The sequence below is a fragment of the Solea senegalensis genome, linkage group LG21, assembly GCF_019176455.1.
Source record: "Solea senegalensis isolate Sse05_10M linkage group LG21, IFAPA_SoseM_1, whole genome shotgun sequence".
NCBI classification, from domain to species: Eukaryota; Metazoa; Chordata; class Actinopteri; order Pleuronectiformes; family Soleidae; genus Solea; species Solea senegalensis.
In genome coordinates, this window is record NC_058040.1 from 15,670,693 (window position 1) to 15,696,686 (window position 25,994).

Below are 25,994 nucleotides of genomic sequence, written 5' to 3' on the forward strand. Positions count from 1 at the left end.
TATGCTTAAGATACACAAGACAAAGTATTTATGAGGTGTAAATCATAAATTAGATTTAAACATTTAGATTTAATATTAAGAAGTAAAAAAAAAAGTGGTTAGTGTAATGCTGTAAACACATCCTTGAGCTGACCCAGATTTCATAAGGTGAATCTTTGGTTTAAGTGATTTAAAAACACACATCAGGGCGGGGCACATGACGGGAAAAATAGACCAAGATACAAAACAGAGAAGGCAACGAAACACCAAAATAAAACAGGAAACAGAGCATTTAAATCAGGATGCGACGTCACACGAAGTTCAAGACGTGAAAAGTTGATTTTGTCTGAGTTTCGGTGAAAGAAGAGTTTCCACGGTGATGCTTTGCAGACACTTTATTACACAAATAACATAGTTACTGAAAATAGTACTTTTTTTTTCTTGCAGCAAAACCAGTTACAGTGAAGATCAGGGAGCAACATCAGGAATGCAACGACACGTCGTCATGCTGTTCAGAGAGGAATCTAAATAATAAGAAAACATTCATCCTAAAATCAGCAACGTGAGCAAAAAGACATGAAACCTGAGAATATGGACTGCACTGTAATCCAGATTATATCTGATTCATGAGCTGTTTTTTTTGTGGGTAAAAATCTGATCATAAAACGGAGCATGAAATAGACCAAAACCAGATTATAAACCAGCCTGAAACCAAACCCTGGCCAAACCAACCAGATTACGCACCAGTATCAAACCACATTATAAAGCAGATTGAGGGCAGATTTTAAAGCAATATGAGACCAGATTACAAATCAGATTGATACAAAACCAGATTATTAACCAGTTTGAAACCAGATTAAAAACAACATTTATAAACTAGATGGAATGTGACCACATGATAAACCAGTATCACACCAGATTATGAACCAGATCAAAACAGTACTTTAAACCAGAGTAAAACCAATTTTAAACCAGATATTATCTGGTTTAAAATTTCACTTGTGAGTAAAACCAGATTATAAAAGCAGTCTGAAACCACATGATTATGAGACAGACCCATACCAGATTAGGCACCAGTATAAAACCACATTATAGAACAAACTGAGGCCAGTTTATAAACTAGTCTGAAACCAGCAAGATTTAAAAAAAAAATGGTTTAGACCAGATTATAAACCAGGTTGAAACTGGATTATAAACCAGATAGAGACCAGATTATAACCAGGTTTAAACCATACTGAAACAAGATTGAATCTATTTTATAAACCAAATTGAAACCAGATTATAATCCAGATTATGAACCAGTCTGAAACAAGATTATAAACAAGATTAAAACCAACCACAAAAAATCAGCACATTTAACCCAGATCGATACCATAAACCCGTAATTAACCAAACTTTATATTATATATTAGATTAGATTATAATCTGCAGAACAAATGTACGCCCAGCTATATTCTCAGATTTCATTTAAAGTGATAAATGCAGATTAACTCGAGCTACACTGTCAGGAAATAAGAGCAGGAAGTGAGAAATGTGAGAGTTCATCGATGACTCATCGACTTGATTGAGATTATTGGACCAGCTGGACATGAGACTCAACAATCCGCCGTTTCCACGACAACTGCAGGTTTCAAGACGAGGACAATTATTTATTTAGAGAGATTAAAAATTGAAATGTACAGTTGATTTGTCGGAGCTACATCGTACAGACACACGTACGGTCCCTTTAAATTACAGCATGTGATCAGTGCCCCACACAGAAGACAGAGGGCGCTGCTTGGGTTTGTCTCTGTGGTTTGGACCAATAGGAGCTGAGCTCTGCAGTCATGTGACCACGATGAAGAGGTCAGAATGTTGTGGAACAGTTTCCCTCGAGTGTTTCCTTCACAGTGACACATTAAACTGGGAACTTAAATATCGTCGATCAATAATATACTGTGGCATAATCTCTGCTAAAACAAACACATTTGATGCAAATATGGCTAAATATCAATGCTATTCCACGGCTACTCAGGCCACGCCCCCAAATTTTCCAGTTAATCCCCATTCCAAAAATTGGCAAACTGTGATTGGTCGACGTGTAATCTGTCAAATCTAATCTGTCATGCGACCTGCAGTAAAGGAGTCTGTCACACACACACACACACACACGTAATCTCTTTTGTCTGTTCACTTAAATGGAAGAGGAATCCGCGAGTACGAGCTCTAACTAGCAGCAGCAGCAGTTGTCGTTTTTCTTGTCGTGATGAAATGATGAAAAAACCCAAAAATAATGAAAAGGCACAAAAACGACGGCGACGACGACGGCGACGACGACGACAACGTGACCAAACACAACCAAACGAACGAACCTGCAGCTTCACGACATGGAAGAGATTAACGGAAGGATCCGGAGAAACGAGGCACAAACCAAACACTGTTCACGCTGCGCTCACGTGTGAATAATGCAGCAGTAGATTGTCTGCGTCAGACGCGTCCACATCAGCGGGAGAACGTCTGGAGCGTCCGGACAGGGGGGCGGAGCTTAGATCGAACGCTCGCATTCTGTCCTCACGCGAGGTCACTCTGACTAAATCTAGGTATCTGACTAGGCAGCTGGCAAGAGACGTTCTGGAACATTCTGAGCTCTGACACAATCTCCAGAAAACGTCCAGTCTCTCAAGACAATTTCTAGATAATGTCCAGTGCGACTTCTGCGTCTGTCTCTCTGGACAATCTCCAAGAAACAATGTCCACAACAACTTGTGTGGACATGTGCGCTCTCACATCAGGTCTCTCTGGACTATCTTCAAGAGAATGTCCAAAACAACTTTTGCGGACATTTACACTCTCACGTAAAGCATCTCTGGACAATCTTCAAGAAAAGGTCCAGTGCGACTTGAGTGGACATTTGCGTCTCTCTCTCTCTCTCTGGACAATCTCCAGCAAACGTCCGGAGCTACATTTACAGACATTGACATTCTCACATATAAAAAACTTGTCTGGACCCAGACCCCAACCTTTGCGCACATTTGGATTCTCACGTTAAAAAACTCTTCTGGACCATTTTCTAGAAAAATGACTGGAGCTACTTTAGTGGACATGTGCGCTCTCTCTCACAGTCTCCAGAAAATGTCCAGAGCTACGTTTGCGCTCTCACGTGAAGTCTCGCTGGACAATCTCCAGAAAACGATGAATGCTACGTTTGTGGACATTGTGTCTCCCTCTCTGGAGCGTCTTAAGAAAATGTGTGGACTCCAGTACAAGTAGAAACAAACTAAAAATAAACAAAAACATTAAATCTCTTTTTCCAAAATAAAACTAAATTCCAGGACTTTCACAGGATTAAAAAGGCAAAAATAATCTTTTCTCTCGATTTTAAGGCTGAATCTGATGTTTGTCCCTGGTCTCAGCTTTGATTTTCAGGAGGGAGGGGACGGGGGGGACGTTCTCTCGCGACGCGACTGTGAATCACATCCAGATTACACAGATAAATTAAATTAAGATTAAATAAAACTGTCAAAATATTTGTATATACAGCATATATTTAAATATATATATATATAAACGATAAGATTGGCAGCGAACACAACAGTTACACACGTGATGAAGAACAAACATCTTGGCAAATGTAAGCAGAAGGTCGTGGGGGTCGTGACCCCCCCGGGTTGGCGTCTAAGAGGACGACTGTGGCTGTGGCGGCGGCGGCGGCGGCAGAGCGGAGTACTCCTCGTTCTCGGAGTCGCTGCTGTCGTCGTCGTTGCGCTCCTGGTCGCTGCCCTCGGTGCTCAGTTGGTCGAAGCCCTGGCGCGTGTAACCTTTGTGGGTCGCGAAGAAGTTCCCCAGGTTGAGGCTGCCCACGGCTTTGCCTGAACCAGAGACGAGACAGGAGCACGTGTCACGCAGACGAAAGCAGCCGCGTCAAAAAAAACACTCACACTCACCTCTTATTTTTCCTAAGATCCCTCCCACAGAGCTGGGTTCACTCTTCACCTCACATCGATCTGCAAACATCCAAACACAGATTAAATCTTTAAGTCACAGCTTAATCTCACAGTGACACAGGAAACTTCAGTGTGTTTCACCAGCTGCCTCCTCTGATGACGCTGTGTCTGACAAGTCCTGAATGCTGTGACGTAACATCACAGGTTTTCTCTATGGACTTTGGTGTAGGGGAGTGAGCGATTTACTCAGTGACACAAACTTCAGGTCTTAGTTGTCCAACAGTTGAAATGTGTTTCTGCTACTGAACGTTTGCCGTCACTTTCTTCTTTGTTAAAGAAATAACTGACGTCGTCACACGTACTGTTTCTCCTCCAGCAGACGAAGAGGCCGACGGAGATGACGAGCACCAGAGGGACGAGGAGCAGTGTGGTGATGATGGCGGTGAACGTTCCCTCCCCTCTGTCTGGCTTCACTGCACTCTTCTTCTTCTCCTCCACTTCCTCCTCCTCCTCCTCCTTCTGTGTCTCCTCCTGTGGCTGTGGCTGAGGCTGAGGCTGAGGCTGGACCGCGGCTTGCTTCTGCTGGAGAACAGGGGCGGACTTCGACGCGTTGTGTTCCGGCCTCAGCTTAGTTTGGATGAACGCCGCCACTTCTACACAGAGGAGAGAAGTTGAGCGATGAAAGGACGGCGAGGGCGAACATGAGCAGGTTAAGAGTCAGACTCACCTTCGACCTCCTGAACCTTGATTCCAGCTTTCTTGACAGAGCGATGAAGTTCTGGAACAAGAGGAAAAACAAACACTCAGGATGAATGTATTTTAAAACAGTGGCGGACGCTGAAACCACATCAGACCTCAGTGACAGAGTGAGTATTTTGAGCTGACAGGGACACAGAAGCTGCTGCTCTACTGCTGCCTCGTTGGATGCGTTGAGGACACTTCATTAAAGCTGAATAAAGGACTGCAAGCACAGAAGCGACACAATAACACGGTAGAACTTACTGATGGAGGCAGCAGTGGATCGACAACTCCCCTGCGCTGTGCTGTAACAATCGCTGATTTTCTCTATGGGATTTGGTGGTGGTGTGTGGGTGGGTGGGGGACAGTGAGTGTCTAACAGTGAGATACATGTGACTAAATGTGATGAAAACATGTGTCACATGCGTCATTCCGTGTTCAGAGTTTGATTCTTACTCTCGCTGGTGAACTTGAAGACCGCCTTACTCGCCGCGTCGCCGACAAACACGCTGCCGTCGCTGCTCTCCACGATGTCATGAGGCATTTGAAACTCCTGAGAAAGACGAAGGCAAAAAAGCACCGACGGCTGAGAATACGCACAGGAAGGAAGTGACACGTCATCCTGCCGTCTTGTGTTGCGTGTGTTTCTACCTGTGTCTTTGGGCTGAAGGTATCCAAAATATCCTTGGTTGAATAATTTATGACGAAGCCTCTGAGCGGAGCGTCGCGGTATGGAGACTCTCCGTTAACTGCAAAGATCACGCCGTCTTCACACACACACGCACACACACACACACACACACAAAGTTATGTTATTACTATGGAATAATAATGAGCTAAAATAAGGACCTTTCAGAACACTTAAGGAGACTTTACACCAAATAATAGAGATAATAAAAAAACAGTAAAAACAGCAGGTCAAAGTTTAGAGAAAAGATTAAATAAGACAAAGTGAAATAGAACAATATAAATACGGTTGAGTTTTAGGTTTCGGTTTAAACAGAGGGAGAGAAACGATGTTTCTGCAGGGAGACACAGCGTCATGGTGCCGAGGCGGACGAAGGATGAACTGGTGGGGGGAGATCACGAATGGCCTTGAATGTGTTACAGGATGAGTTTAAAATTCTGTTCTGAAATTGACCGGGAGCAAGTGCAGCTGCTGTAGAACTGGGGTGATGCAGCATTATTTGGTTTATTTTCTCCGAATTTGTAGGGGAGAAGAGGCCCCGCCCCCCCCCGTCTGCCTCCCCTGCCTCAGTGAACCCTCTTATGACCATCATGATACTGTAATGGCTGTGGAATTATCAAAAAAGTGAGTGAGTTCTTTCTGAACCTTTTTTCCAAGATAACTTTCACCTTCGATATCTGACAGTTATTCACCCGTCGAGGAATCACAGTACCGAGAAGCTGACGTCACAGACATGTGACGCGCCAGTGAATCTCGTCTGTGATCGGACGCTCGTTCTGCGGGAGTCCTGAGGTTCTACCGTAATGACAAGTATATGTGTGCAAAGAATTTTCTAGACGTCACCAACGGTCGAGGAGTTGTGGTGATGAAGAAGTTAATGAGAAGTACGTCGGCGACAGACTCACCTCCGGCAGGGCTGTAGTTGATGGCGAACACCTCTCCTCCAAACTCGTCTTTCTTTATCTCCTTGACGAACTCCCCGGTTTCGGCGATGAAGCACTGGATGCGTCCGTTCTCCCGGTCGGCCACGCAGACCTCGCGTCTGTCGGGGAGGAACACCAGGCTGTGGGGGATGCGGAACGGCGTGCGCCTCCTCCTGTCGGACGAACCTGTGGCCAGAGACACACAAAAAAAAACCCAGTCACACAATCCAGCTGTAAAATGACACTATGACCTCGGCCACCACCAGGGGGCAGGACAGATAAAAACAGAGCGTTTTGATGGCTACCTGCGCCCCACTCCGTCAGGTATCTGCCGTCGGCGGAGAACTTGAGGATCCGGGCGTTGCAGTAGCCGTCGGACACAAAGACGTTGCCGGTGTCCGTGTCCACGGCGACGTCAGTGGGCTGACAGAAGTGTCTGCTGTCAGTTCCCGGCGTGAACGCTTCGCCGAGCGCCACCAAGGTGCTGTCTCTGCCGTCACCGCTCACCTTCAACACCTGACAGAGCATCTCAGTCTGTCAATACTAATGTATAACACTTACAATGATTTAATGGTATGTAGCAATTATGTATATGCTTATTTATGACTTCATTCTATGAATGAAATAAGATAAGAGCAGCTCATTCTAGATACGTCCAAATGAAATCTACAGGTGGCTTAAGTGTACACTATTGTTGAGTAACATTTTTAAATGGTGGATCATCAACTCCTGTATGCTGTTAATAAAATAAGATTTTCTCTATGTGGTTTTGCAGGTTCCTGTTGTAAAGGAGAGTCTCGCAGTGAGATCGAAGTAGTAAACACATTGACATGAAGTAAAATATCTGCGGTAAACCTTTGTTTAAGTGGCTTCAGTCAGTCTTTTGCAGGTTTGACACGACACGGCACGGTCGGCACTGATTCTGTGCAGCTCACCTGATGCAGAGCGACGTCCGTGACCCAGTAGTTATTGTCTTTGTCTGTGGTTATCCCGTGAGGCATGTGAAACCTGCGGAGCAACACCACAGCTCTTCACTCACTGCGCGTGATCCAGAACATCGTCACCTTCCTTCAAAAACAGAGGACTCTACGGGGACTTACATGTTTCTGCCGGACGCCTTCAGGATGTTGCCTTTGGCCGGGTCCACCACCAGAATGGTGGACTGCTGGATGGGACCCAGGGACCTCTGCTGGTACCGAGCCTGACTGTTGAAGGAGCTGTGAAGGACAACAGGAATCATGTAGCCGACGACCGCTGCGATTAGAAAACGATTTAATAGCCTTTAATTAACGGCGTACGTACCCGGGTCCCCACTGGTGATCCCCTCTGTGGAAAATGACCAAGTTAGAGTCTGAGTCCAGGGCGAGTCCTGACACCTGACCCAGCTGCAGAGAACCCTGCGGCCATGACGACACCTGCTCCAGGTGGTTGTCTGTGAAACACACACAAACGTGATGTTGCAGTGAGCTGACATACACAAGCCTGACCTCTCAAACCTCAAGGTCAAAGGTCAAGCTTGATAACACCAAAACTGTACAGCATTATTCTCCAAACCTCAGCACAAGGAGGAGGTTTCTTTTGTTTCTCATACAAAGACAAAACCAAGCGGATAAGATCTCAGTGTCGCAGAAATCATCATCTTAATGAATGAATGAATGAATGAATGAGTGAATTCTCTCCAGAAGCTGCGACAGAGCCACGATGTGACGTAAACGTGGGAAGAGCTGTGACAGAAGTTTAAACTCTTGTCTGTTTATAAAAAGTGAAGCCAATGTGGAAGTGTATGACAGCTGTAGTCTCTTGAGTGGCCATCAGGGGGCGACAGTGCTACTTTGAATGTAAGTCTATGGGGGAAATGAATTAACCTACGGCCTGACCTGTTGGGATACTCTTACTCTAACTTTCAAGTCTTAGACAACGCAGAGCATGAGCATAAAGCATGTGTACAAACTGTTTATGAAATAAAGCTTTATTTGTATACATTACATATAATGTATGTATATATATATATATAAATATATATACATTAAATATAATGTATATATATGTATATATATATATACATATATATACATATATATGTATATATATATATACATATATATATATGTATATATATATACATATATATATATATGTATATACATATATATATATATATGTATATATATATATAAACATATATACATATATACATATATACATATATATACACATATATATATACACACATATATATATATATACATATATACACACATATATATATATATATATATAAATGATCACAGACAAAGAGACAGAATGAGGGCGACTAAGAAAGTAAAATAAAAGTTATTATAAATCAAACAAACTCTGCACACAAGAGGGAAAAATAGAAAGGCAGCACTACGACATCGTCATTTTCCCAAAGCAGCTGCAACGTATTAGTGGTATACACAAAGATTTCTTTCCACTCTCACTCTCGTTTTAGGGGTTTCCAAAACGACAGTTCCATGCAGATAAAAAACTGAACTAGTTTTTGTTTGCACAACAAACTCAAAACCTAGGCTACTTTGTCTCCCAAGGGCAGCTTGACCACCAGTGGCGCTTTTCCACGACACAGTTCCAGTACGACTCGGCTCAGAGCAAACAATGCCAATGATGGAAACGTTTCAAATTGTCAACATTTAACAGAGGAGGAGTCTGGTGTGTTTAGAGACAGCACTGCGGAAAGCCGGCGATCGTGAGCCAAATCACAGCCATGTTCAGTGGTCATGAACCAATCAGCGAACAAATCTTTTTAAATCAACTGATTCTAATGATTCAGTTACACCCAAAACAACTGCTTTACAAGTCACTAGTTTGTGTTTGTGTTTGTGTCACGTATAAAAACCACGTCACAGCATTTTCATGACTCGCCCACACCTTGAGGAGGTTACTATAGAAACGGAAAACGATACCAAACCGAGCAGAGTCCTGCCGTGTCGGGTCGTACCGGAACTGTATAGTGGGAAAAGTGTCATAGGTGAATTAATCAGTGTCAACTTTCATGTACTTAACTATTTGCTCTTTGCAGAGTGAAGATGCAACGTCAACAAAGTCGAGCAGATGGAACTGAGATTTGTTGTGATTCAGTCAAACACGCGACGTTACATTAACGCTCTCAGGGAGGATTTCGACAAATAAAAGTCTCACAGACTCGAGCTTTAACGTGCACTAATGGTTTTGTTAACACAGTCCCGACTCAGCTGCTGCGCGAGTTCACCACAGAGCGAGGGAGTGCTTTCCCTGTGAGCGATGGACGGGCGACGGGCGCTTTGTCTTTGTGAAGCCAGAGCAAACACGAGCTTCACTCGTTTTCATGGGGAAGATAAAAGAGAAGTGAAAATAGCCCGCGCTGCTGCGAGGGTGAGAGACGACGTCAGAGCGACACGTCCATGAATGAATGAGAGCGAGGAGACAGAGGAGAGAACAGAACAGGTTCAAGAGCCGGGGACAATTAAATGTTAATTAATTAAATGTCTGTTTTAATAACATGCAGAAGCTGAAAGGACGTCCAAAAATAAAATGAAATATGGTGATGTGTTGTCGTCAAGACCAGACTTTTAGGAGCGAGACCAAGTCCTGATTTAAAACCAAGATCAAAGCAGGACATGACTAAAACACGCCAATATTTATATTGTTTTTAAATAATCAACATTGTTTTTTTATTATATATGATGCAATTTTGTTCTCAGAAAGTAGATTTTTCATTGAAAATTTAAAAATATAGATTTTTTTATTTAGACAGACCATTAGTGTTGTTCAATATATTAGAATATATATATAAAACAGTTATATTATCTAAAATGAAAGAAAGAATATATACTTTTTCACTTTTTATACTTTTTTTTGCATCGAAAAGTTTTTGTTTCATAGCTTTTTATTTTATATTTAAGTACTACATTATTTTAAGTTAAAACACTATATATATATATATACACATATATGTATATATAAAAAAAATTGCACTGCAATGCAGATGCATGGAGATTGGAGAGACAGACCATTAGTGTTCATTATAATATATATATATATATATATATATACACACATACATATATATATATATATATATATATATATATATATATATATATTATTTGTTCTAAAATGGGAGGAAAAAAACTAACATTTTGCTAAATATATGGGATGATGAATCTTGATGGTATGGCCTGTGTACTTTTGCACTTTACCTGTATTATGTCTCCTTTAACAACTTCCTTTGAGTTTTATATCTGAGATTGTTTTGTCAGTGTAACGACTCGTATTGTTTGTGCCGCTATCTTGACCAGGAACTCTCTGGAAGAAGAGATCTTGTATCTCAATGGGACGTCACTGGCTAAATAAAGGATACATAAATAATAATGTCTCTTGTTGGTGTTGACGTGGTCTCGGTACAAGTCTGGTTTTGGTCTTTTGGGATGTTTTTTCAAGCACCGGTGACGAGACGACACAAAGCAGCAGCCAGGACCCACCTTGTCCTTCAGCTACCATCTTGCTTGACGGCGGCTTGGACGTGGCCTCGAGCTGATGGAACCTGTGGACTCTGTCCCTCACCAACACAGGGTCCTTCCTGGTCTGGAAGGCCAGCGTGGCACTGGGAGAGCCCAGGTATTTCTTTTGCATTAAGCTATCGATCTGAGCCATGAGCTCGGCCTGGGCTCTCTGCGCCCGGCTGGGCTCGTACTTATGTACGCGAACTACGTCCTGACTCTGGCCTAGCAGATGGGACATGAGAGAATAGAGGTCACCTGCACAGACAGACAGACAGGCAGACAGACAGGAAGAGGAGGACAGAGAAGAGTGGAAATAAAGGACGAGGGAAGTAGGAATAATGCTGCAGCACAGAGCAAAATGCAGAGTTGTGTTACGGGAGGCAGGTGAAAGTGTTAGACTGGGACAGTGATGTTACAGCCGGGTCATGTCACTTCAAGCTCCGCCTCCTTCAGAGGCTAAATTTGAAGGTTGACCCGCGTCACTATGACGTGATCAGTCAGTGTTGAGTGTGATAACGGCGGTCCTACAGCATAGGTACGAGACTTCTGCTTGACTGATTAAATGGGCTACTATTTAATCTGATTTTCACTCTAATGAATGTGTTTTTTTTCCAGGCGGAGAGAAAAATGTAAGATTTCTACTGGTGTTCCAGATTAATTTACTCTGACATAGTAACACAAAGTTTTCTGTTTCTGTTCAGGGCTGAGTAAGCGACTGAAAATCCATTAAAAAATACATTGAATTGACAAAATGATGTTTAAAAAAAGTAACTTCTTTGCAGAATTTGATGACATTAACAGTCAATGTCATTGTTTCTAACACACGTAAATATCCTTCATTTAACATTAGAAAAGAAGAGGTATAATCTGATTATCTGAGCATGTAATACAGATTATATTATTAACAGTAGATTATATTTTATTTTAGAGTGTCACTCTCACTCTTTGAGAAGCCCAAACATTTCACAAGTCCAGAGAAACAGCCTGTGTGCAGCTTTTCTATCCACATGTATAATAACATAATAATAATTTATATCGTGATAAATATGGATATCAAATGATATAAAAAATGTAAACATTGATACATTTAGTTTGTGTGCATGTGTTATGTACTGTGTCTGGCTGTAGCTCTGTTGCTAAGTTACAGCATCAATAACTAGGAAATCCTTGGCTTCAGCCTCCAAACACAAACCCAAACACTCCCAAAAAGGTTTGTTTTGACAGGAGACAAACAGACCATCATGCACTGGGGCAAACTGGAGCCAGGTATTAAGCAGCAGTGAGTTAATAACAGCATAAATGTAAAGCCAGCTGAGTTTCTTTCTTTGCGATCTTGTAGAAATACACTTTATCACAACTATCGGCAGAAAACACAACACGTGTCTGGTGGAGCCAGACCTTTCAAATAAATGATATTTGCACTGTGAGTGCGGCCGAGTCTGCCTGTTTGATTTTTATGGAAATGCATCACATTTGCAAACAGCAGTGTTGACCTAAGATAAAAACAGAGACGCTGAGCGTGTAATTCTGCAACATTCTCTGCTCTGAGGCTGGGGGCGTGTCCACTGGTGGAGCCAAACACACACACACACACTTTAGAGAGGACCAATGTCCACAAACGTCAGTGTTTGAACAGAATATTAACATAAACTCTCTGGATCTTCGTTCAACAAACACATACTGTAGAGACGCGACATTTCCATCATTTTTGTTCCTGCTCTCTGTCTCCCTCTGTCTCTACCAGTAGTACTGCGGCCTCACAGCAGGAGTCAAAGACATTATCAGCTAACTTACAAACCCAGGGCAGTAGTTTAGGAGAACAAAAACAAACACAGGAGGTGACATGAGGAGAGATGTGTGGAACCAGGCTTTATTTAACTTGGCTAAGGAGGCTTTAATCTCCGCTTTAATCTCATCTTTGACACATGATTAATGGACACTACTTCGGATCAAGGTTGTGTGTCTGCAAGAAACTCTCAGTGTGTATTTGTTTTCTTTAAACTCACCCTGATCTTGCTCTGCGTTGTTTATGCCCACCAGCGAACTGCCGTCTCTATGACCTGCGAGGGAGAGGATTTAGTGTTAGGATTCTTTCTGAAACGTCTAAATTATACCAAGTTACCACTAAAAACTAAAATGAAAATACTTAAGATAATTTGACTTGTTTCAAGTTTTTTTTTCTTGTTTCAGGAAAACTTAACAAGTAGCATTTTCTTGTTGCACTGGCAGATAATTGTCAGTAATTTTCCCCCAATAGAGATTATACAGTATATTCTTGTTTTTTTTACAGGCATTTCTTGCAGTGATCTGAGAAAATATCGAGCTCTTGACGTAACACCATTATCACCAGTGTTAAAATACTCACATATACTTCACACGCTGGTATAGTGAAATTAGATTAAGATGAAAATAGAGATAAGGTGACTCTAATTGTTATTATTTGTTTTATAATAATTAGAGTCAACTGGTTTGTACAGTAGAACATTATTTCTGATTTTCCTCCAAGCACCACCAGAGGAAGCTTGCGTACCACTGTGGTAGATGCACCACAGCTTGAGAACCATGTCTATAAACCATTCCTTTTTTTTCTCAACATGAAACTGAAGTTGGTGTCGCTCTGTAAACGTGCTCACTCTCCTCCTCACTCCAAAGCCCACAGAGAAAATCAGCAAGTTTACATCATGCACTGCATACCTCCGTCAGTCCAGTTCAAACGCGTTTATTTCACCTCCTGCAAATGACCCCTCTGTCTCTGTTCCCTGCACTGCTGTTTTTAACCAGTTTGAACCTGTGTCCTTTTTACAGGAGGTTGTTGGTCGACTGAAGCCCTCAGGTTCTCCAAATGATGCTGTCCCTCCTCAACTATTTAAAGAGGTTGTCCACACTATAGGACCATCTATTATTCTGGTTAGCAGTATGTCCTCAGGTGTGGTCCCCAATAATTTTAAACATGCAGTAGTGCAACCTCTTATCAAAAGACCTGGTCTAGACCCTGCAGTTCAGCAAATTTCAGGCCCATCTCCAAACTGCCTTTTATCTCAAAAATCCTTGAGAAGTTAGTCCATGGCCAAGTAATGGCCTTTTCATCTTTTTAGCGACTGACTCAGGTGACTGTGTAGTTCTTGTGCTTTTATAACTGCTTCATTTGATACTGTGGACCACAAGATCCTGATCTTACACCTGGAGGAGCAGGTGGGCATCAGTGGCACAGCTTTGGAGTGGTGCAGGTCATATTTGGCTGATCGAACTTTCTGTGTCAGCCTCTGTGACTCGACATCCTCCTCGGCTCCTCTCACCTGCGGGGTCCCACAGGGCTCAGTTCTGGGGGAACTTCTTTTCTCTCTATCTGCTCCCACTTGGCTCCATTCTTAGAAAGTATGGCATCTCGTTCCACTGCTATGCAGATAACAGTCAAATCTACATGCCTCTTAAAAAGATTTGACTTGAGTGTCTTGATGACATAAAGGCCTGGATGGCGCTGAACTTTTTAGAACTATCACAAACCTGGGGGTTAAAATCGACTCTGATCTGAAGCTTGACAACCAGATCAGGTCTGTTGTTAAATCAAGCTTTTTTCAATTGAGACAGCTGACCAAAATAAAGCCAATTCTTTCGAGGCAACATTTTGAAATGGTAATTCACGCGTTTGTCACCACTGGGCTGGATTACTGTAATTCACTTTATGTGGGGGTTAGTGCGTCCTCCACTGCACGTCTTCAGATGGCACAAAACACTGCCGCACGTCTTTTAACTGGCACACGTAAATTTGAGTACATTTCCCCCGTTTAGCCTCACTCCACTGGCTGCCCATACACTACATTATTTTATTTGTTTTTAAATCCCTGAATGGCCTAGCCCCGCCCTACCTCACTGAGCTTCTACATCCATATTCACCCGCTTGCTTTCTCAGGTCAGCTGATCAGCTGCTCCCGAGTGTGGCTAAAACCAAGCGGAAGCTCAGAGGGGATCGTGCCTTCGCGGTCGCAGCTCCAAAACTTTGGAATGATCTGCCTCTGCATATAAGACAGGCCTCGTCCTTGTCTGCTTAATCCCTCCTTAAAACACACCTTTTCTCTTTGGCCTTTGACACTTGAGAACCTTTTACTTATTATGTCTTTTATTTATTCTGTACAGCACTTTGGTCCACTGTGGTTTGTTTCAAGTGCTTAACAAATAAGATTGGATTGGACTATTGTTTGAAATCTGTCGTTCACATTTACATAAGTGGCACAAATTTCAAGCTCGCAGTAGAAACAGAAGCTCCCATGTCCCTGTGATTTAAAACGCCTCATTTTCTCTATGGGCTTTGGTGTCACTGCCTGCCGAGACAATGAGTGAAACATGTTTGAATTTTAGCAAAGGTCAAGTGTAGGTTTCATTTTTGGGCGACTCTACCTGCTGACGACGTCATGTGCATCATGGAGTGACCTGGACTGACGGGGATGGGAACGTTGGCCTCGGGTGGGATGCGCTGGAACAGCTCTTTGGAGCCCGTGTCCGAGCAGGCCATGTACGGGACGGCGTGTTTGCTCTCCATGTAGTACATGATGTAGAAGTTACACATTTCATCAGCAGAGGTAGCACTGCGGAGAACACAGGGAAATTATACATACAAAAGAAATACACCAGTGTAGAGACAATCTAAACACCAGCCCTGGCCTGGTCTGAGTTATTATTATTATTACCTGCTGCTTTTCATACGTCTTATCTGACTTTACAGAGCTGCTGAAAGCTTGGGCATGTGACAACACCTTCACACAACACTCATGTGATTCTTTACATTCCAGACAGAACTATTCATTCATTATTAATACATTACTAAATGAATCTTCAACTATTTTGTGTGTTTTCAGATATTTCAGCTTCTTAAATCCGTAACACCACAAAATCATTAACACTGGATTAACTGAGAAGGTAACTCACAGATTAACCAATTGTGTCTACTCTGTCTACTAGAAACCTTCCTCAAATTAGGAGCAACGTGCAACCTCTGAGCAGCGCCAGGTTGAACTGGCAACCCTCCGGTTACAAGCCAAGTTCTCCTTCCACTTGACCATAGTTGCAGTCCGAGACAGAACAAACTAGTACTTAATGATTAGCGGACGTTATGTTCAGAGCATAGCCTCCCTCTATTGGCACGACTGTTTAGTCTTTTAGTTTAGAAAAGACGCTGTCACATTTCCACAGGCATCTGTTACACATTTCTTAACCAAACAAGGTCAAAGTCGGCGCCGCACACTCCTGCCAAGTTTGAGTGAACTGCTCCGTCAGATGTGTAAATATCTGTCGGCGCTGCGGCGGAACCACAGGTGTTAACACCCTCCACTTACAAACACACAAACAACTTTTGTTTTCAAAGCGATAACACACCTACACAAACAGACTTATGAGGTGTTGTTTGTTTTGCAAATGTTAAGCCGCTGCCCCTTTTTTCCTTCTTGTTGTTCTTCGCGCCGTTTTACCGCAGAGCGAATCAGCAATGTGTGAAAGAGACGGACAGAGGAGGCAGAGGCGGCTCGTTTAGTGATATACATCCTTCGCGTTTGTACCAATATCTCGGCGTACATTTCTCGTCCAAGCGCACACTCTGCGCCCTGAGTGAGTCACCTGCCAAGTTTGAAGGTGTTCCTAATGGACTGATAAGGTTTGAGAGATGCTACAAATGATGCTTTATGTTTATTACATCACGTCATTTTTGCCGACCTTTACTATGGGGCTGCGACGATTAGTTGACATTGTCAACATGAAACCCTCGTCAGCATCGCACACACTGGTACACTTAGAAACAGGTTCCTTGAACTAGCAGAGCGATGTATAATTAACATATTAGGTTTGAGATGTTCCCACACGGCTCAGATGCTGCTAATAACTTCATATCATGCATGTTTTTGCTCGCAGCAGGTATCTGGACTGATGAGATCTGAGGCTTTTTTACAGAACTCACCCAATGTAGGTTTTGGAAGCTTTGCCTTCACCAGTAAACATACACCTGGCAGCGAGGGTGTCGCCGTACTTCACCTCCATGCTTTTGTTTGCAGGATAAAACGCCTGGAGCAAAAAAAAAACAAAACAAAACAAAACACACAACTTTAGAATTCAGATGTGTTCCTTCATGTGACTGTGTGAATGTCACGTGACATGTATAAGACCTTTAAATGCCAGACTTAAAGATGAACTAATTAAGCTCTCAATGTACGGATCTAATGGCTATTATCTGACTTGGTACTTGGGGGACAATGAGCATCTAGTCTGTTCAAAAGGGGAAAAAAGTCTCAGGAAAAAACAACAGTTTTGTAAGCGTTTGAGCAACATGAACTCAAGATTATGACACAATATTACATCCTGATTAGGCAGTACAGACATTTGTGATGATATTCACAATAAAAACACATTTATGATGCTGAATAAATCTATTAATATCAAAAACAGACTCTAAAGGTAGGTAAATAATAACAACTATAATCATTATAAAATGCATTTGCGACCAATCATATTTAGTATCATATTCTCTGAATATTCTATCACGTCGCCGGCAGCTGCACCTGTTTACAAGTTTACAAAGATCATGTTTTCATATGAAACCCGAGGGGAGACTCTTAGCAAACAGTGTGAAATAATATACTAATCATGAAAGAATATAGTGATGCTGCGTGTCTAATTAATTCAAATCAGAATGAACCTGTTTTATTTACATGTCCAAACTCAATTCAAATAACAACTTCATAAATGACTACATGTCAAACATTTCTGGCTGGACCATTACTGCACATTTTTCCGAAACAACACAAACCCGACATCTTTTCATTTGTGCCGTACGCCATCTTCATTTATCCTCACCAGTAACACATACACTGATACTGACACACATTTAACACATCTCACACATGTTCCCTTTACTATGCCACACTGAAAGTATTCACATAGAGCTTGTGCTTGTAGAGATATACTCCTAAAGATCTAAGAAAAAGGCTTAGGGCTTGTGATGGATTGAGTTTGACACCTTTGTCTTAAGTGAACGTACCTGTGGAAGCTGAGGGGACTGTCTTCCAATCAGGCTCCACCTCCCGTCTCTGATCCTGTAACCACTGACCACTTTACCTGCGGCACAGAACACACACACACACACACACACCGAGATGTTATTGAAACGAACAGAAGCGACCGCAAAATCAACACCTCGTAAATTCCGTGTGCTGTTGCTGCGACTTACCCAGTTGATGTGTGTGTGTCCTGAAGGCAAACGGATAGATGGGATACGACGAGTAGTCGCATGCGATGTCTGCATTCGTGACTAACACGGGGGGGGAGAAACTGTTGTGAAGGCAGTTTTCACTGGGTGATCACTGTGCAGCCACAGATTACACAGATCAGTGATAAAAATATGAATGTGTGCTCCCGATGTCACCTTATAATCTACAATACCTTTAGTCTAGATGCACAGCTTTATTTTGCTGTAAGACTCTCCCGCACAGGAGCTGCTGCTCTACTGCTGCCTCGTGTGGTCAGTCTGTGTCACTGACGTGAATATGAACGAAGGATTTCAGACGTCAGTTAGAAATGTTAGAAATGGAGGCAGCAGTTGACCAACAACTCCTGTGTGAGGGAGAGTGAACGGTGTGTTTCCCGCTGAAAAAGGCTGTCAAACGGTGAAATAAAGTCACCGTTTTTTTGTCCCCACTGCATTTGCATTTATCTTCTGTACACATTTACATACACAACTCAAATGTATAGATTAGGTTATACACAGTTCACTTATTAGGTCACATTACATTTCTAATACTGTTTTTATACTATACTATATATTGGTACTTATTTATTCAGTATGCATATACACATCATTTTCTTCTAAGTATTGGTCAGTGTAGCTGTAACTAAAGCATTTAGTACATAAAAGTATTTCTGATGGTGTTTTCCCTGGGCTGCCTCTCAGCACCTGCATGCAACACTCTAACCATCTTACACAACCACACTTGAACTATCCCTTTCAAACCAGGCCCATGTTTTAATGAAGTGACTGGTTTGTTTGTACACGGTGAACTCCTGCCAAGACACTTCAATTAACAGTGAAATGACACGGCAACTCTAACTCAAATAGCACACCCTTTAGACCACAGGAGACATGTTCACATCTTTGACCTGGAGGAAAAACTTCATTCACTCTACCTCTTTTTCCTGGAAGGATGACAGCGTCCATAGACATGAGCAGGTAGATGCCAGCGATGAACGGCTGCCTGTGACGCAACGACACAAGGAGCCACAGTCAGCTTCAGGTTCTGTATCTTCTTGCCATGTTCTTTAAACACATAAACACACACACTGAACAAAAAATGGTTACTTACGGCTTGGACGTCATTCTCAAAGAGAGCCCTGAGCAATCTCTGTGGTGGTCTGCAAAAAAAAACATAATTTTTTTTGGCAGGAAAACGGCGCCGTTTGCCGGCTGCTTTCATAAAAACGTGAATACGGTGAATAGAAGTAAATCAGGTTAAGAACATTCAACCAGATCACCAAAGATTCTGAGGACAAGAGGTGGATCACTACTATAAGACACACTTAAAGTCACTTAAAGACATAGTGATGAGAAAAAAAAAGTCCTGCACTGCTTTTCAGTGTTTCTGTCGTTTTATGAGAAAAAGATCAAATTAATTGGTAAAATTTAATCCAACTCTGTAATAGAATGTGAATTAAACAAAGACACCAGCAGCACCATAATGAAGTTAAGTCTATTTATTTTATTAAGTCTATTTTATTTATTTTTTCCCCAAGTGGGAAAGAATGGGTGAAACTGCCCTTTAAGGGAAAAGTTACTTATATTTTAAGTGCACTTTATAGATGTGAAAGTGGACTGGACTAAAAAGTATTTTGAGGCACACATAAATATCATTTATAAACCTTTTTTTTCTCGTGATCATGGCAAGTATCCCTTAAGTTTCCCCTTTAACTCCTGTGTCGTTACAGACTCGAATCCTAATTAACTTAAAGATCTTATTGTGTATTTGGCGGAAAATTAAAGATGTAATGCTGCAGGTCTGGAATAACGTCCGCTCCTGCTTTTTCCATACTGGTGAAAAGCACCAGGGGGCAGTGTAAGGATCAGATACTTTCAGACGGTCACGTTCTGTGACTTATTGCTCGATCTCTGTGGATTTAAAGCGCGCAGTGAACTCTTAAAAAGTTGAAACCCGCACTGAAAAACGTTCCTAAAGTCACGTGACGTCAGGTGCTCTTGTCGTACGACAACAGAGTGGATAAAACTCAACTGTGTGGAACATCAACGTCAGCACTTAACTCTTCATTAAGACTCACCCTGGAAAGCAGTGACATCTCCGTAATGCATCTGCAGCACGAAGTGTGTGATTCCTGCGTCTCTCCCAACTTTGAAACCAACATCTGCGCAGAAGAGCAAGAGGTCAAAGGTCAGAGGAAGCACAGAGAGTGAGGGAGGCAGAAGTGACAAACAGAGGTCAGTGAACGCATCAGACCTTTAGGTAATTTAGTGGGCGGGGCGTTGCGAGCCCAGGCGTACATGATGGAGCCGCCGTCGTCACACGTGCCCTCGGCGCTGCCACAGTCCCTGCACACGGAGGAGACACAACAACCACGTCACATGACTCTGTGGTTAAGATAAGGGACGAGGAGAATTGTACTGGAAATGTTTAAAATAGGAAAGGAAATGAAGGTTTGAGAAAGAAATGGAAAAGCAAGGAAATATAAGGAAAGGAAAGATAATCCTTCATTAATCCCACTTTAAAATACATTTGTGACCTGGAGGCTCACTATGAACCATCAAGACCAGAACCAGGACAATACATCAGGAAAAATGATCTCCAACAAACTCCCAGAAGAGAGCAGGTTTGCTAAAGCAACTCATTCTTTTAAATCTAGCCTGAATAAAAATGTTATCATCATCATCATCACTGCTGCACCTCAGCCGTAACTGCAACTTTTAGTCTCCTTTAATTTCCCTTTTCTGCCCCTCTTCTTGTTTGTGTTTTATTATGCCTTTTATAGAGTTAGTGCTGCTGCTGCTTGTTGTTGTGATGTGCAATATCAATAAACTTGCCTTGCCTAAAGGGAAATGAAAGGTGTTACAGCAGCAGACAGTGAACAGTAAAAAAAGTAACATTTAAAAAATGATGAGTGGGGAAAACAAATATCAAAACATATTTCAAATCATTTTGAACTATTTCACAAAACCATTCTTCCTGACAGTGACAGATTTAAACAACAAAGCTGTGACTGGACGTTACCAGTAGCTGCTGGTGGAGGCGGGCTTCTGGCAGCCGAACAAGATCATGTGATGGACGACGTTCATGCTGGCGTGAGGTATGAAGTCGACTGAGGGAGAAAAAGCAGTGTGGTCAGAATACTGAATAGTTAAAGAGCTCGACCAGAGAATCAATACAAAAACGTCTGCATGTGTAAAACGCTGTGATGTTTCACTCATAAGAAATACTCACCGACATATAGGTCTCTGTTTGTTGGCACGGGAATGGATCTGCACAGGTACGTGTCCGACTGAAGAGAAAACAATGGCGTGTGTGAAGGCTGAAGGATTTCAAATGAATATCTAATTGTGAATTATTCTCCTTTTCATTGAGAAATGATTACTGTGTGACATTTGTGCAGATCTGTGACGCTCTCTTCAGTCTGCCGAATACGAGACAGTTATTGATCACACCTCTTGTCACGTGGGCTTCAACATGGTACATTCCCACACAATTTACCGATTACTAAATTTACCGTCAACTATTTTGATTACGATTAACAGGTTTGAGTTAAGTAAGTGTTCATTAAAACAGGCTCTGTGATTTTTGTCAGCTTTTTCTGGGGTCTTTTGGCACCAATCACCACTTTTCAACATTTTCTGGACAAAACGAAGAATCGATTAATCAAGAAAAGAATGGAAAGATGAAGTGATGAAGAAGATAATTGTTAGCTACAGCCCTAAGCGTGACGCCAATTAGTCATGATGCGATAATATTACATAGGAAGTCAAACGCAAAGAGGCAAAAACTGCGACCATCAGCACAAATAATATACGTTTTTAAATATTTCTTATTTAAACTTTAGTGAAACACAAACTTTAGCAAGTTTGTGTCGTACACTTAAATCACGATGTTGCGAAAAGCCATTCACTGTTGAGATTCTTCCAATTTCCTGATACCGCTGTATGTGCGCACCCAGGGCGAGTAAGGTCGGCTACAGATGGAGAGGGAGGGAGGGAGGGAGGGGCTGACACTGAGCGAGGACGTCAGACGTCCGGGGTAAGTTCTCTTCTGGTTGCAAAGACAAACTTCCATAAGTCACATGTACAGAGAAAAAGTCTCACCCCTCGAGGAATAACACCGGGCATACGGATGTCCATCGTGAAGTTGCGAGGGTTGATCACAAGAGGCTGCTTGGTCCTGGACGCACAGTCGCTGGAATCCAACAACACGTCTTCCAGAGACCTTGAGAGACAAAAACCACGGGGGACAATGTGGTTCACGTGCCGCTTTATAACTAACCAGTAAAACTAGTTTTCCAGAAAATGATGGTCAGTGCATCATATTTCAAACTGAAATACAGACAGTTTGGAGTCAGAACGGGAAAACAACAACAACTAAACTAGCTTTATAGATTTAATAGGTCATTTCTTACCTTTTGGACAGTGTTTCCACACTGTGACTGTGACACATGAAAAGTAGCACCATGACACAGAGCACAGGGACTCCCATCATGCCTGTGAGTGTTGTGCTTCTTCTGCTGCTGCTCTGCAGACGTAAAAACAGTGACTGTCAGCACGATGAGCCACAGCACATAAACAGTAAAGAGCAGGACGGGGGAATCCGTCTCACCTGTTTTCTTTATTCAGATTGCGGGGGGAGGAGGAGGAGGAGGAGGAGGAGGAAGAGGAAGAGGCAGGGTGTGTGCGAGGGAGGTGTCCCTGCTTTATCTCACTCCTGTAGCATGCTGGATCGTTGTTTACCCCTTTTTTCCCCACCCCCACAGCAGATAACGTGTTTCTAGAGTCTCTCAGGAGCGACGTCCTGAAAAAGAAACAACATCAGTTGTAAATGACGAGACACGCTCTGTCAACATGGCTGCTCCCCACTGTCCAGTAGATGTGGGACAAAATGTCCACATACTGATATTGTTATTGTATTGGATGATTCCTAGAGGTGGCGCTTGTCACAAGAATGAGGGAAACATGAAACTTATTCAATAAAAGGATAATTGAACTAAGACTGACCGTGTTCCTCAGTGTTTGCTGATGGGATATGCATCACACACTGTATTATGTTCCCAGCTTTATCTCACCACTGTGAGACAGCCCCTTTACTCCCCCACACCAAACTCCATAGAGAAAATCAACGATTTTACAACACAGCACACAGGAGTTGTTGATCCACTGCAGCCTTTTCCCAGTAGGTTCAAATGTTTTATTTTGTGACTTTGGTGTAACATTTAAAATTCTTTGTTCAAATTGACCCAAATAAAAAAAAGCTTACTAGTAAACAAGGGTGCAGTAGACCAGCAGCTCATGAGTCTCCATGAGCTAAAAATGCAGATTTTCTCAATGGGTGTTGGTGCAAAAAGGCTAGCAGTTTACAAATGCCAGTTTAGTGTTAACATTAAAGGCTGTTTAATGTTGAGATAAAGCTGGAAACATAGATATTTGACAGGTCTCTTACATGTTATTACTGGAGGGAATTACGGTATTTTTCTACCTGGGCCATATGTTTAGAAATGTGGGTGTGTATGTTCATATTCATAATCGATAAATCTGTCGATTATCTTCTCGATTAATCGAGTAGTAATCCTTTGGTCTATAAAAAGTCTGAAAATATTGAACCTAGAAAGGATGATGTTCTCAAATCTCTTGTTTTGTCCAAAAACCCAAAAACTATTCTGTTTTAATGATTTCTTTGTTATATAGAGCAAAGAAACCAGAAAATATTCACATTTAAGAAGCTGAAAAACTTAAAACCGATTGTCAAAATAGTTGACGATTCATTTAGTAATCGATTAATAATGGATTAATTGAGTAATTGCTTCAGCCCTAGTAGGTGACTGGTATTATTACTTACAAAGAATGTGTACACATTGCCCTGTCTCTAATATTGGTAGGGACAATCTGGCTTTCTCCAAATAGTGGTGGGGACATGTCCCTACCGTCCATACCCATAACCCACACCCAGATAGGACCCAGATAGAAAACTACCGGGATTCCCCTTTACAATGTGAACGTTTTCCTGGTTATTTTATTGCTCCACATCAACAATAAAAATATAAATAATATAAATATATTTGCTTTGTTCTGAGGTTTGGGAAACAGTAATATGGGCAACAGTAGCTCAGTGGTAGAGCGAGTCTTCTTTCAACTCGAAGGTTGTGGGTTTGATTCCTGGCATTTAAGACGAGTGACAGAAAATGCAGTGCACATGGATGTGTTGTATGAAAGTGTGACTGGCAAAAGACTAGAAAAGTGCTATATAAACTCATATACAGGCCACCTAATATGACATGTCCAGAAATGTCATGAACCCAATAATGAAAGAAATGACCAACACTCTGTTTACTGAAACTTTGCAGGATCAATGAAAGTACACACGTAACACACCCACGGTGTCATAGTTACCTCGAGGCCCTGTGGATGCTTACATGAATTACAGAGCGACAGTCATTGAGCTGAGGAGCTGCCACGATGACTCATCTCTGATAACAGAGAAAAAATAACAGGGAAAAGGAGGAGGAAGGGGGTGGGGTGGGGTTCTGTGCTGACGTCACAGGAGAGTGATGAAACTATGGAAACAGGGCTCAGCCCACTGATGGAGCACTGCACGTATTCACCACACGCACGCACACTCGCGCACACACACACACACACACACACCTGATGCTTCATCAATAACCACCTGATGGACCCTGTTTCCGCCATTATCCCTCTAAAAGCTGATGAATGAATTAAATCTGTGCAGTAATCACTTTCTCGTGTTCTCTCTGTAGTGAAAGGTGTTTGTTATGTACATATATTTATTCTATTTTTAAAAGAATGTTTCAAATGTGTGACTTTAAAGGCACAAGTTGGACATATAAGCAGCAGCTACAAATGCTGGGGTACATTCTATTCAATAATTGCAGTGCAGTTCACGATGTAAACATATTTCCTATTCCTTATTTGTGTTTTACACTTCTCTGATCTGATCCTGTAACAAGTGGAATTCCCTGGTGTGGGAACCAATCAATAAATCATTAAATAATCTAATCAATACAAACAATAACACAGATGGAGAACCATCACCAAGACACTGGAATGGAAGTAAAAGTGCATCTAAACATACAAAAAGGTGTCTTTACTTTATCACACGCAATAAATAGAGCTTATGTTTGTAAGTTTATTTAGTGAAGATAAAAAACAGCTGCTACGCCTACACCAAAAAGCGAAAGTAGCCACCTTTAATCGGGAATAGGCTGAGCAAAATATGCTTAGTTAATACCAAATATGCACGTAAACATACCATATTAGAGCTTAAGTAAAAACTATGTGGACACACACACAAACACAATGTCTCCGTTAGGTTCGCGTCAGTGTGGGAGTGAGCAGCAGCTAACGTTAGCTACTGCGTCGGTATGTTTTCACACGTTAAAATAACGTTTCGTTAAAGATAAAGCTCATGGTTGATTTTTTAAATGGCTGTAAACGGAAAAAAAACCCCGATTTGTTTGACAGGAGATAACACGGTACCTGTTCGCAGCGGGAGGCTGTCTCGCTGTCTTTCTTTCTTTCCGCTCGTCCGTAACGATGCGATAGGAGCAATAACAGTGTCTTGTGCAGGAACTAGCAGCAACAGCACCACTTCCGCCCTTTCACAATTAAAGCACCGGAAATCATTAATTTGTTCATTAATTAATTAACTTCTACAACATTTTTTACACCTTTAGAATTAACAATTGTACATACAACAAAGCTGTTATTGCCAGGGGTATATAAAACAAGGATTATAACATATACAAAAAATAAAATAATAATGATAATAATAATATAAATATTCAACAGTTCATATAAGTGTATCAAAAAATAGAGTTGGTTGTCAAAGCTTTCTTTTTGCCAAATTTTTGCAGATAATGTTCAAAGTTGGGTTTAGATTCAGTCCATTTGTTTATGAATGTGGAATTTTCCTAAAAATAAAAGAAGTTGTACAAAAAAATATAGTCTTTTCCTGTGTCAACAAAGCAA

General features: G+C 41.8%; 1 protein-coding gene across 2 annotated transcripts; it reads right to left on the minus strand.

The window, feature by feature from the left end:
- Positions 1–359: 359 nt before the first annotated feature.
- On the minus strand, positions 360–25,600 carry pam (peptidylglycine alpha-amidating monooxygenase). Of its 2 annotated transcripts, XM_044012820.1 has the most exons (27): positions 25,503–25,600; positions 22,612–22,803; positions 22,415–22,527; positions 22,104–22,224; positions 21,232–21,289; positions 21,022–21,109; positions 20,254–20,345; positions 20,078–20,161; positions 19,111–19,159; positions 18,935–19,002; positions 17,982–18,062; positions 17,793–17,869; positions 16,716–16,819; positions 15,167–15,354; positions 12,778–12,831; positions 10,751–11,026; positions 7,554–7,683; positions 7,352–7,468; positions 7,187–7,259; positions 6,557–6,767; positions 6,234–6,437; positions 5,292–5,407; positions 5,097–5,193; positions 4,630–4,680; positions 4,265–4,555; positions 3,903–3,962; positions 360–3,827 (listed from the first exon to the last, which is right to left on the minus strand). In XM_044012820.1, the coding sequence occupies exons 3-27, from the start codon at positions 22,492–22,494 to the stop codon at positions 3,634–3,636; spliced, it is 2,964 nt and encodes a 987-aa protein (XP_043868755.1). In that variant the 5' UTR covers positions 22,495–22,527; positions 22,612–22,803; positions 25,503–25,600; the 3' UTR covers positions 360–3,633. The 2 variants fall into 2 exon arrangements, with proteins under 2 accessions (XP_043868755.1, XP_043868756.1); XM_044012821.1 differs by lacking the exon at positions 10,751–11,026 and having other exon boundaries at positions 25,503–25,599.
- Between the last annotated feature and the right edge of the window lie 394 nt (positions 25,601–25,994).